Consider the following 13,824-nt stretch of genomic DNA (forward strand, 5'->3'; position numbering starts at 1 on the left):
CCTAGCCTCATGTTTACCCTATAACTATAGTCTTGTGCTTTACAACTTAATGGACTCCTAATGCCTGATTACACATCTTCAGAGTCCATTCTGTTAAGTGAAGTGGTGACATTTTACGCACAATTAAGTCATTTAGAATGATCACTGGGACACTCTCTTCTGGCTGGGGCCATACCTTTCCTGTGGGCGGGGGCTGAAGGGTTAGCAGTGTGCATTTCAGAATATCCTGACAGGAGATGGATGACCTTTTTCCTACTCTGAGGGAACCAGGGCATCATGTCCTTTATTCAGCCGTGGGGAATAAGTGCCTCACGATGGCATAGAGCTGTGGTGTATGCAAAACGTTTGACAAGATTAACATAAAAAGGTTTCCACCCTCACAGGACCAGCATTCCCGAAAATAAAGATCATTTTATTCATCGGATCTAGGTACCCATTACAGGGCCACCTGAGATGACATTGCTAATAAAGCAAAACAGGAAATGAGACTTTAAAAAGTGAGCAGTTAACGGCATGCATCAAGCTGTCACCACCTGCCACGTGGTGGCTTGAGATCCGTCCTTTTTGTTTTCCAGCTTGCGTTTTCGCTTCTGTTGAAGTGGTGTAGAGCCAATCTGAGGGTGTCCATATCACTTCCTTTTATCACAGGCCTTTCCATGTTCCAGCTCCGAAACACATTTGGGTTTTTTCTTTTCTGTTTTCATGCACGTAGTGCAGAATCTGGGTAAGAGAGTTTACCTAATGGAATCTTGTACACAGCTTTCCAGGTAAATTTTTTTTTTTTTGTATTTAAAATTTTCAGACATACAACAACATAGCATAACTATCAGCATCCCAAAGTACTATCCCACCCCCCCATACCCTCGCGCAATTGTCCAAAAAGGATTTCCTGTGTCTCTTGTCCCAGTCTTAAAACAGTATCCACACTTGGACATCATAAATACATTTCCTGCATAAGACGATCGGTTGTTCCATCTCTGTTCCCCCAAAGTCTTCTATTTAGAGCCATCAGACTGGGGGGGACCCTTCTTTTTCCAATGTGCTACTATCTCACACTTCGCAGCCACCAAAATCTGAAGCACTAATTTGCCAGCAGAAGATGGCATCCACTCCACTGTTGGATCTTTATCCCCTGGGTATTTAGTAATGTCCAGTGTGAACTGCTCCACCTTGTCCCAGAAAATTATGATTTTTGGACAAGTCCACCAGATATGAGCCATCGTCCCCGCTCCATGACAGTCCCCTCCAACTGTGGTTCTGTAAATCCTTTTCAATCTATCTGTAGGGGGTAGAGTACCAACAAAAATATACTTTAAAGGACTTTTCCTCTAATTGAACAGAAATTGATGTTTTGGCTATTCACCGTTGTATTTCTTCCCAAACCTCTTCATCAATTGTATAGGATAGATCCTGTTCCCGAGCCATCTCAATTTCCCGCCCCTTCTCCCCTCCACATGCTACACGATTCCTTATCCATTTTAGAGAGAAAACCCTTACGAGCTAATCCATCTTTACAGAATAAAAAAAAATAGAATAGCACAGCTTAACCTGTTTGTTTAAGATAGTGGTGAAGCTACAAAAAAGCAAAGTAATTGATCTCCATATATTACATTTCTCCCTCAATGTGGCAGATCTCAATACACCTTGAGAGTTGAGAAACTGGCCTTTTCCCATCTCCCAAAGCTAAACACCTCATCTCCATTGTATCTTATGTTCTTATGTAGCATAGGCGGAGAATACGTCCCCCAAGAACTGATTTCCCACATGGCAAGTGTGTAGTAAAAGGATTAATCACTTTTCTGGGAGTGCTCATCTGCTGAGGGATCCACGAATAAAAACGAAGAGGAATTTAGCCCCCCCCCCACCCCCCACCAAATAGTATTGCTCCATTGGAACCCATTGTTTTGTTTTCGGGTCTCTGTGCCACTCCAACATAGCCCTCACGTGGGCTACTTATAATGGCTATCAACTTTTCGTACCCCCAAACCCCCTTGCCCTTTTGGAAAGTACTGAGTGAGTTTTGGCCATTCTAGCAAGTTTCTGCTTCCAAATAAATTCCAGAAATGTCTTTTGAATCTTATTCAACATGATAGTGGGGATTACTATTGGGAGCATCTGAATCAAATAGCATTGGCAAGTCCAAACATTCATCTTAATGGCAGCTATTTTCTCTACCCTTGACATGTTGGCATTCCCCCAATGCTGCAAATCTGATAAAATTGCCTGTATTAAGGAAGAACAATTCACTTCAGCTGCTGATAGTCCTTAGTAATTTTCACCCCTAAATATTTTATATAATGATGGGCCCTTTTAAAAGGAAAGCTGCTTTGTAAGTGATCACCAAGATACTCAGGAATATTAATGTTTAAGATTTCAAATTTATTCATATTCACCTTGAAGCCCACTACCTTCCCATCCTGGTACAATTCTGAAATTGAAACAGGTAGGGAGATAACAGGATGAGTCTCAGAACATGACATCATCCGCAAAATGCAATTATTTTATAATTCTCGGAGCCTATCTGGACATCCCAAATATTAAGATTTTTCTTAATCCTCTCTGCCAGCAGCTCCATCACCAAAGAGAAGAGCGGACAGGGACAGCCTTCTCTGGTACCTCTATGCAGAGTAAACATTTCTGAGTATCCACCATTAATTTTATTGCATGCTTGAGGGGACTCATAACTTCCATATCCACATGCTGCAGTTATCACCTAACTCCACCTTCTGCGATACGCCTTACATAAAGGCCCAATGGTCACCATTGAAAGCCTTTCCACATCAGTTGTGAGCAGAAATGAAGTCTGATTGCTTGCCCTCCGTGCCCAGAAAACGTTAAGTACTCATTAAATATTATCGCAGGTCCTCCTACCCATAAAGAAGCCAGATTGATCTTTATGTATCAACACTGGCATCACTTTGGCCAGTTTCTCTGCAAGAATTTTTCCTAAAAGCTCAACATCTCTATTTAATAACTATGTCAGTGGATAAGACCCACAATTTTGTCTTTACCCTCTTTTGGCAAAACCATTACACCTGTCAGTTTCATAGAAGTAGCTTTGCCTCCCCCAGCAGAGAAATTATATATCTCCTTCTAAGGTTGTACCAGTAGTCCCGCAGATTGCTTATAAAATCGGGCTGTGAGGCCATCTAATCCAGGAGATTTATCAGCTTTTAATCCTTTAATGACCTCCTATCTCGAAATCTGTCACCTTCCTTTTTAAGCCTTTGGGGGTTAAGCTGGATAGTTGACTTACAATGTCCCGTCCCTTATAGAATCATCAGTGGAATACAAATCTTGATAAAATTCAAAGAACCTCCCCAGAATCCGATTTATTTATTAGTGTTTTATATACCGTCATTGGATTCATACAATAGTTGCCCTCTATACCTAATATTATGGATTTGAACTTTGAGCTACTTCTTTGTTCAATTTAAAAGCCAACAATTTAGATGGTGTTAGCTTGTTCAAAATTTTGCTTCACCCACAGCATTTGAAAGTGAATCTGATCAAAGACCAAAGTTTTTTTTTTAATTGTGCGCAGGACTGCTCCAGCTGTCGTAGAACATAAGAAATTGCCATACTGGGTCAGACCAAGGGTCCATTAAGCCCAGCATCCCGTTTCCAACAGAGGCCAAACCAGGCCACAAGAACTTGGCAATTACCCAAACACTAAAGATCCCATGCTACTGATGCAATTAATAGCAGTGGCTATTCCCTAAGTATAACTGATTAATAGCCATTAATGGACTTCTCCAAGAACTTATCCAAACCTTTTTGAACCCGGCTATACTAACTGCACTAACCACATCCTCTGGCAACAAATTCCAGAGTTTGTTGCCAGAAAAGGAAAAGGAATTTTCTCCGATTAGTCGTAAATGTGCTACTTGCTAACTTCATGGAGTGCCCCTTAGTCCTTCTATTATTCGAAAGTGTAAATAACAGATTCACATCTACTCGTTCAAGACCTCTCATGATCTTAAAGACCTCTATCATATCCCCCCTCAGCCGTCTCTTCTCCAAGCTGAACAGCCCTAACCTCTTCAGCCTTTCCTCATAGGGAGCTGTTCCATCCCCTTTATCATTTTGGTCGCCCTTCTCTGTACCTTCTCCATCGCAACTATATCTTTTTTGAGATGCGGCAACCAGAATTGTAAATTGTAGGATCCTATTAGAATCTGTTTTTTTGTGCATCCTTTCACGCTATACAATGGAGTCTCAACTCCTCCTGTTCTTCCCATTCTTTACTTTTCTTAATTTATGATGCCCACATAATCAGTTTTGCCCCTAATTACGCACTTTAATGTATCCCAGGGTCTAGAAGTATTTACCTTGCCTGTGCTATTCAGCTGCAGGTAATCCCTGATTTCCAGTTGTATTTCATGACAAATCTCTTCATTCTGACGAGGAGTATCATTAATCTTCCAGTATCTCTGTGGAGTATACTGGGGGAAGCTCTTAACGTCCACCATCCAGACACATCCCTCCTTGTGGGAACCAGAAACCAGTCCCATCAAAGTGGATGCCAACATAATCATATTTGTATTATGTGGGACTGATACAGAGTCAAAAGAGAAGCTCTGCAGACATCATAAGGACTAGTTTCTTCCGGTAAGTGCTGAGAGAGGTGAGAGCGCCTTGAATTATTCAACACAGGGCGAATAGTTAAATTAAAATCTTCTCCTAAAATTAGGGGGACCCTTTGCAAAGCCCACTAATAATTCAGTAAGGACTTCAAATAAATTCCCCTGATCCAAATTAGGTGCATATAAATTAGCTAATGTTACAACCACCCCCCTGATCTCAACATTTTAGGAATATAAATCTGTTTTCTCTATCTTTTTCACATCTATAATACAAAATTGTACTGATTTATGGAGCAAGATCCCCATCTCTCACATCTTTTTTTTATTTTGATGATTAGAAACCAGGATTGTTTGCTCATAATCCTTTATTCCAGAGGAGTTTTTAATCTTGTTTCCTAAAGTGGGATTTTTGTAGAAAGGCAAAATCTGCCTTTTAGCCTGCACAGTTCCTTAAATATCAGCCATTGTTTAATAGGAATATTTAACTCTTGGATATTTAAAAATACAATTCCCTTACTCAACTTTAACCTTATGTATCCAGACTTGGTAGGAGATCAACCACTGATATCTCGCCCCCTCTTCCTTCCCCACTCTCCTTATGCTCACTAATTGCCAGAAAATCTTCTCTCAATGTCCCCACATCCCAATTTTCCCAGTTTCTCACTTCCCCTCCCACCTCCCTCCCTCGAAGTTCTGTAGTTATCTCCTCCAGAACAAGACAGCCTAAGGAAGAATAACTGCACTCCTCAGCTGGATCCCAAATGTTCATATAAAACATAAACCAAAAAGGGCCCCAGAGCTCTTACTTCAGGACAAAGCCCCCAGATAAGAGTAACATTATTTCCGTGGCCCCCCAACTACAACTAGCTGTAAATATTGAACCAGGCTTTATCTCAGCTGTAGCAAATGAGTGAAAGAAGAGAGAATTTGCCAGCGTCCTTGCTGAAGATGTAACACATTGTCAACTTTTTAGTAGAAGGCTTCGCAGCCGGTATACACTGCCACTCCACCGATCTGTTGGTGCCTTCGGCCACCTCCTGAGTCGCCTTTTGCATCGATGTTATGGCTTCCTCTTTGCACTTTCCTTTGTGCCATTCACAGTAAATAGCAAGCCAAAGGGAAACGGCCAATGGTATGTGATCTCTTGCAGTTCTCCTTCATGTCGTAAGGTTGACTGTGCCAGGTTGCTGTAGATGGACAGTTTATAGCCCTCCCAAAGAAAGGTACCTTTGCATCTTGCCTGCATAATCTCAGAAGCATACGGCGATGTCTCTGGGAAGATTTCCCCATTGAGGTCCCAAGGTCCTGTGAGCCCTTTCAGTGTAAATATGGGCTTCTGCTTCATTATCTCAGCAGCATTATCATCCAACAAGGCCTTGCTCGCTTTCGCGTCACTGAGAAAGGGTCTTCAAATTCGCTAGTTTTGAGAAGACCTCCAAGTCTCTAGCTGCTCCGCTGTGACCTGTGTTTTCCAGGTCTTCAAACTTAAAAAAAAATTCAGCCTGAGAGCTCTTCAGAGCAGACGTATGTGCTCTCACTTCCTCCCGACATCCCTCGTAGTCCCCTGATCGCTGCTTAGTGTCAAGTCAACTCCCAATCTCCATGACTCGCTCTTCAGGTCTGCCATCACCTCCGTAAGTTCATTTTTATATTCATAATATAACATTTCAAATTTGGAAACTACTTTAACTCTGCCCAAGTAATGTCCTGATTCCTCCTGCTGCTCTTATTGCCATCAGTGCTTTCCGCCTCAGAATCGAGAGGCTTGTTCCCATGCCTTATGACCTGCTCAGGTGTATTAGGCCAACTTTGGCTGAATCAAAGGCCTTCTTTGAGGCTAATAGTTTGCATCAACTGCCCTTTTTAATATGATGTCTGCAGCTGTTTCGCAATGAAATAACCCTTGCTGCTGGTTCTAATCTACTTTACATTTCTAATATTTAATCCATAGAGCTGGAGCTCCCCAATTCAGGTGGCCACCTCTAGGCGTGACGTCACTTCCTCTCCCTCCAGGTCCCCTTTGTCTATTAAACACACCAGAGTCCCTGAAGGAAAATGGGAAAGAACACCTAACATATTTCTAGGGACCCTCATTTTTGGTTTTCATTTTTTTTAATCTTTCCTGGGAATTTATCAGGCTTTATTACAAGAAGAAAATCAGTAGAAAAATGTGACTCATTTTCTGGGTAGATATCGGAGTTTATTTTGATGGACATTAGCCGGGACAATAAAACAAGATTAAGTAGACTTTCGCACGCACACTCAGCAGCACCCCTCTTCTCCCATCCTCTAGCATGCCCCTTTCTCTCCCTCTTCCCTCCCCACCTCCAGACTGCAGTAGCCTTCCTCCTTACTAATGGTGTCCCCCAGTCTTCTCTTCAGCAGCATGTTACTGAGGCTCTTATGCTGTGCAGCTCTGCACTTAAGCCTGAATTTTAAAAAGCCGGTGGATACGCACGTGGCCGGGCCATGCGCACACCGGGCACATTAAAGAAATAACGCAGCCACCACACATCTCCCAGTATGCGCAGAAAGGCCGGGCCATTGAAAAGGGGCAGGCTGGGGGGGCGGTGGGGGCTGACCAGAACCGCGGCCATTAGGCCCTGTCCCAGGGAAGCGCGTGCCAGCAGCCAGCTGGCGTGCCGAAGCTACTTCTGCTTGGAAGGAGCAGTAAGTCATAAAACAAAAAAATTTGGGCTAGGTAGGGGGTGAGGGGTCGGGAAAGAGATGGGGACGAGGTAGGAAGAGTAGGTAGGGGGATAGGGAAGTTCCCTCCCAGTCCGCTCCTTAATTGGAGCGAACTGGGAAAGGCCTACTCGTGTCGCCACGTGTATTTTTAGAAAATCCCCCCCCCCCCCCCCACGCGTGTGACTGGTCACCCGTGCGCACATGTGCATGCTGATATAAAAAAAAAAAAGCTCGCACGAGCACCGGATTTTATAACGTGCACGCGGCGGCGCCCACGTTGTAAAATCGATGCGTCCATGTGCGCTCGCCGGAAACCATGCGCATGGATGCCCGCGTGTTTAAAAAAAAAAAATATAAATAAAAATATCTACCTTTGATGTTTGTGTGGGTCCAGGGAAGCCCGATGGATGGTGCTTCTGGCAAGCAGGGCCCACTTCAGAAGCTGCGTCGGTGGCAGCAAGCAGCAGGCACTTTGGCCGCTTAGGGGGAGGGGAGGCACACCAGCGACACTGGAGAGCGAGCGCTTTCACTGGTGGTGGGTGGGACTTGAAGGGCTGTAGGGGCTTTGGCCCGCAGTTGCTGGAGGATTTGAGACGCTCCATCTACTGCTCTTTAGTCAGTCTAAAATTAGGGTGAAAATCGGTTTAACCCGGTTATCGCTTTTGGGAAAAATCCTGGAATTTTATAGGTATCAGTCGGTTGAAACTGAAAATGAAGGCCCCTACGTATTTCTGATCTGGATGCTGAAAAGGTGTAGGCTGTGGTGTTGGGGCGTCCGTCTATGAAACTTTCGGTTTTCCAATATGAATGCTACAGCACTTTAATAGAAGCAAAACTGCTATTTTTTTTTGGAAACACAAGCCTCCTGCGCTCATTTTTTGTAGTGGATTGGTAAGTGCAATGATTAGTCCTGAGCACCGTACAAGGAGCCTGTTAGTTGATAGGCTTGGGCAGATTTCTCCATATTTCTGGTTCATGCATAGTAAGTTCTAAGGAAAGTAACAGGACTTTCTCTTAACATTCTGAATTTTAAGTCACTGGGGAGGAAATATCTGGGGGTAGCTTTGAAAGCTCCTCCCAGTAAGCTGTTCTCATTCTTGCACCAGGCAAGTTGAGTTTCTGTGGTGCTTTCTTTGAATGCCCATTACTGCATCGTGTAGCCCAATGAAGGAGATCTTCTGAAACAGACGGCCCATCTTATACTCCAAGAATCTAGGACCCAAAAAAAAAATTAACCAAAAGGAGGTGTGTGGACTAAAATTCAGCTCCAATTTTAGTGCTAGTTTTTATAAAATCAGCCCCATGACTTGTTAAAGCAGCAGCCACACAAATGTTTCTTAAACAATCACACGTGTGTGGCTGCTGCTTTAACAAGTCATGGGGCTGATGTTATAATAAAAACTATCGCTAAAATTGGAGCTGAATTTTAGTCCATGTTTTACTTGGTAGGAACCAGTTCCCTGGGATCTGTGCAAATGGCTCAAGTTTAAAAAAAAAAAAGAAATATTTGTTTGTTTTTTTTTTAAACTTGTATGCCATTTACATCCCATTAAGCTGCAAATTTGCAGTAAAAACTTTTGCTTAAGTCTGAGTTTGTGAGTGGGAGGGGCAATCGAAAGTTGTATTAGATTGTGGAGGGGATGAATGTTTTTGTGAGAGCAGTGCTGAGGAGAAATCTTTAAAACAAGCCCTCTGAGCGAAGGTTAGCCCTGTGGTGCTCCACCTTCCTCTCATATTGACGCATTGTTCTTATGCTTTGCACTGGGGCACTGCCCTTCAGCGGGCACATGAATAGAGCTGGAGGGTGACTGCACCTCCTTTAAGGACTTTACTGACCACAGCGTGTGGCACAGAGGGGGATCGGAGTTTGTGCCAGGGCTGCTTCTAATGCCTGATTGGAAGCTGGATGTCACATCCATACCTCTGGCTTTCTAGAAACCATGAGATTTTTACAGGATGCAAAGTGACACAGATCTGATCAACTGGTTCAAGCAATTCAGCCCTGGTTTAACTAATTTTCCCTCATTACAGTCTGGGGAGCAAAGGCCGCCAGGCTTCTGATCTGCAGCTGAATCCCGTGGTGGAGTTTTAACTTCTGCTCTGACCCAGGAATTAAATTTCACGAGGTTTAAAAAAAAAAAAATGCAGCAGAGCAGCCATTTAACATTCCTGCCTGCATTGCAGAGTGATAGCTAATGAGCTCATTTACACGAGATTTGCATGTACACACTAATCCTAGCACGGGTTTTAATCCACGTTGTAGCATGTGTTTTCGTGGAAAAATCCTGTTAAATACCAGGGTTAGATTTCCACAGGAAAAAACGCACGCTAAGGTCAGCGGGCCCCCCCAGGTTTGTGTTACCTTATCTATCGTGTTCAGCCTTCTGAGCAGGTTAAACGGCCAGCGTTGATAATGGATTTGCTACATGCCCATTCCTGTTAATAATATTAGCTAAGTATATGTTTAATTGAGCTGCTTCTGTTCCTCTGTAACCATAAATTATATAGAATGAATGCTAGGAACTTTGAGAGGATGATTTTAGTTCTGGTCTGTTTAAGAAGTGATCCAACACCTCATGTATAGGGCACATTGCAGGCTGCTGATGGACAGCACAGTTGGACCTGTGAGGTCCCATTGTTTATAGGTTCAGGCATTGCTTAATAGATCACAGTGGGTGCCTTAGTATTACCTGCAGCCTGTCCGCACACAGTGACTGGTTATTTCCTCCTCTTTTAGAGTGGCATTACGCATGATTTGCTGTTGCTGGTTGAAAGTTTGCATGCATTTCTGAATCCGTACATAAAATAACTATTGATTCAAATATTTTGAAATTAAGAATGGATCTTTTAACCTGTGGAATTGGACTTTACACTTTTCAATTCTGTATTTATAAAACATCTGCTTAGCAATAAAAAAAAAAGAGGCATGGAAGCTCAAAAGAGCTGTAACGTCGCCTCCAATATCTCATTTCCAGAATCTTGGGTGTAGATTGCTTTATCAATTACTTATAGATTGATGATTGCAGTGGAAGCAATAGCTCATACACTTGATGGAAAGATGTCTGTCATTTGATTCCATCTTTCCAAACCTCCTTAAGTGTGCACACTTCTGTTCTGTCACCGCCACACACTCTCTCTCACTCTCTCTCACTCTCTCTCACTCTCTCTCACTCTCTCTCACACTCTCTCACTCTCTCTCACTCTCTCTCACTCTCTCTCACTCTCTCTCACTCTCTCTCACTCTCTCTCACTCACACACACACACACATTTCTGCCTTGTTCTCTCTTCCAGGTTTCCAGTAAATCCTCAATGCATATGCATTGGGTTGGTTCAGTGTCTTGGTGAATACTTGCCAATGTCTCCTAGAATGACTCCCTTGCCATGTGTAAGAGAGTCCTCGTTTCTCTTGGTATTGCACTTCTTTGTAGTAACATGTTATCTATCGGTTGTTCCTGCCGTCTTTTTGTCAAGGAAGATGTTAACTGCTTCTCTGTGCGTGTGTGTGTGTTGTACTGAAGCGTGTTGCTTTGGTGAGCCGTGCCTCCAGCCTCGTTCCTAGAATAGAAATGCAGGAAAAGCACAGTTCCCATTTAATTGTATTGTAATGCTGTCCCCCCTTCCGACCCAATAAAAAAACTGAAACCTTGCTCAGAAGTGACGACATCAGTTGGCCCAGGGTGACTGTGAGATGTTTGTTCAGATATGCATTTTGAACTGGGAATGGCAAATCTTCCTTGTGGGTTGTTTTTAATGTGAATGAACTGTGTGTTTTTTTTTTTTTTAAGCTGCACTTTCCTCCTGCTGCTTTGGGCTTCCAGTTCAGTCCAAGCCACCTTCCATTTGAGCTGTGGCAGCAAGAGCCTTCCTTTACAACTGCCCAGCGTTTATTAACCCCTCACCCGTCCATTGCAGAGAAAGTCCTTGACCAGGGACCACCAACCGTGGCTCCCCGAGTCTAGCCAGCATGTATTGCCGTCTGAGTGCTGGTAAAGACTGTGAGTGTTCTCCCCACAGCATCCCCTGGCAGCCCAAGGACAGGAGCTAGATCTGGGCATTAAACTGGGCTCTCATCCACAACATTTGCCACTCAGCCATGGTTGAGGCCCTAACCTAAGACTTCTCTTTACCATTCTGCTTGGGAGTATGTTTTGTGCATGGTTTTTATGTTTTAATTGCAATTATTTTCTTCCTTTCAGTTGAAAGATATAGATTCTCGGAAGATATTGAAGGCAATGTTAACTTATGTTTGGCCCAAGGACCGGCCAGATCTACGAGCTAGAGTAGCGATATCCCTTGGGCTCTTGGCTGGCGCTAAGGTAAGCATGGCATACTGAGTGGTAGATGGGTTGGCAGCAGGTTGATTGCTGTGTTGCAAGATAACCGGTTGGCTTCCACTGCTGAATGTGTGAGTGCCACCAGTGAAACAATCCACGATGAAAAGACCTGATATTAAAATTACCTCTTTAAATGGTGATACTCCTGGTAGTTGGTACTGCTGCCCTCTGAGGAAAGGCTAAAGAAGATAGGACTGTTCAGTTTGGAGAAGAAATGACTGAGAAGGGATATGATAGAGGTCTACAAAATCATGAAAGGACTTGAACAAGTTAATGTGAATCGGTTATTTACTCTCTCAGATAATAGAAGGACCAGGGGGCAGTCCATGAAGTTAGCAAGTAGCTCATTTAAAACAAATTAAAGTAAATTCTTTTTCATTCAGCGCATAGTTAAGCTCTGGAATTCATTGCCGGAGGATGTGGTTACAGCACTTAGTGTAACTGGGTTTAAAAAAGGTTTGCATAAGTTCCTACAGGTTAATTCCATAAACTGCTATGACGGTAATTAATAAGGAATAGTAGTTTGGGATCTATGTAATGTTTGGGTAATTGCCAGGTATTTGTAGCCTGGATTGGCCACTGTTGGAAACAGGATGCTGGGCTTGATGGACCCTTGCTCTGACCCAGTATGGCACGTTCTTATGTAGTTCTGTTTTTTTGGGAATGTGTTTTAAGACGTAGAGAGAGTGAACAATATTCTTGCCTGCTTGACTCAGAGTTGATTTCTACTGCTGGTGAGAAACGACTGAGGCAGGAGCCAGGCGCCCATGCTAGCAAATGCCCCTGCCTCTGCTGACCACCAACAGGGGAGCAGAGAGCGCTTCCTTTCCAGCACGAACAGTAATTAGTCCTGGGCAATATGCTGCGGGGAATATCCCCTCTCATGTTGACAGGAAATGGCTGTTCCATGCTGACCCCCAGCCCACCGCAGGAGGAAGAGGCACAGCACCACGAACCGAATGACCAAAAATGTTTCAACTGCAAGAGTAGGTACACTACAAAAAGAAGAGAACGCTACCGTGTGATCCACCGCAAGGGAGAAAGCCAGAGGTGCTGGGAATGTCTTACCTAGGAGATGAGAGAACAAGGACGTGAGTGTCAGAACCCAGTTAGGTAAAATATTTGTTTGGTAATACACAAAAAAAAAATCAAGCAGACATGCTTTAATGAAAACCAAAAGGAGACATGAAGGGGGGTGAAGCACAAGGAAGGAGGCGGTCCTTTCCTGGTGAGAGAGACTTGGACACAGGGCTGGCTGTTGCAAGAGGCATCCTGGGCACCGCACTGGGAGTTAGGAGGCTGCCGCGTCACCAGCCTGACAATGTGAACTGTATTTTAGGTGCCTCCCTGCTTGGCCCTATATGTACACTTCAGTAAGGAGCAGGCGCTTAGCACATGTCGCTGTGTTTCTTAATCATAGAGCAATGCTTATCAGTGGCACAGATGGAGCAGAGCTCCACTGGCTCCCAGTTATACAATGAGTAAAAGCATTTTCAAAGTCATAATTAACCTTTTCAATTGATACGGCCCCTCTGTATGCATATGGAAATGGAAATCCTCGTGGAAAATACAGTAAATCCTTTTCTGGGATTTCTCCCAGGTGATGGAATGTTCTACTGAGGGAGACTTTTGTGGAACGAGCACTGCAACCTTTTGGAAAGACCATTAAATACTGGATTTTGTTTGTTTTTGTTTTTTTTTTCAAACAAGCCTTCCTTTACATTTGATATTTCTGAGATCTGTAGGGTTATGAGCACCATCAGTGCTATCATTTTGGGTGCTTACCTCTTGGGGCTGATTTATTTGATTTGAAATATATGCTGTGTGTTTAACTAATGTTTTGTTAATATAAGAGTAGGCTTGTTTTATATCTGTTTTACTATTGTAATCTGCTTTGGTCTTCTAGGGAAAAGCAGACTATAAAAACTGTTTAAAAATAAACATATCAGTTGCTGTTTCATCCGTGGCTTTTGGCAGACTCTATGTTAAGGCATACGACTTAATCATGTTCTGAGCTGTAGAAAGGCAGATTAATTTGAATATTTTGGATCATGATGGTGCCTGTATTTTTCTTAGGTGTCCGAAAGGTTTCTCCTCTTTCCTTTTTCACATGTGTCTGGGACAACAGCTGTTTTCATTTGTCCGTAGGCGGTTCTCACTTTCCTACTTAAATATCTGTATTACATCTGCTGCATCTTCTAAGCTGGCTTTGCAC

General features: G+C 43.3%; 1 protein-coding gene across 4 annotated transcripts in view; it reads left to right on the plus strand.

The window, feature by feature from the left end:
- Positions 1-13,824, plus strand: part of ABCB7 (ATP binding cassette subfamily B member 7) — a 169,065-nt gene that overhangs the window by 54,177 nt on the left and 101,064 nt on the right. For all 4 annotated transcript variants that reach the window (XR_003857574.1, XM_029607661.1, XM_029607662.1 and 1 more), the window contains one exon: positions 11,472-11,591. Coding sequence is in view for 3 of the 4 variants with exons in the window: in XM_029607661.1 (XP_029463521.1) it covers positions 11,472-11,591 (120 nt within the window). In the remaining variant the exon portion in view is untranslated. The remainder of the gene's footprint in view (positions 1-11,471; positions 11,592-13,824) is intronic.

The sequence above is a fragment of the Rhinatrema bivittatum genome, chromosome 6 (genome assembly GCF_901001135.1).
Source record: "Rhinatrema bivittatum chromosome 6, aRhiBiv1.1, whole genome shotgun sequence".
NCBI lineage: Eukaryota > Metazoa > Chordata > Amphibia > Gymnophiona > Rhinatrematidae > Rhinatrema > Rhinatrema bivittatum.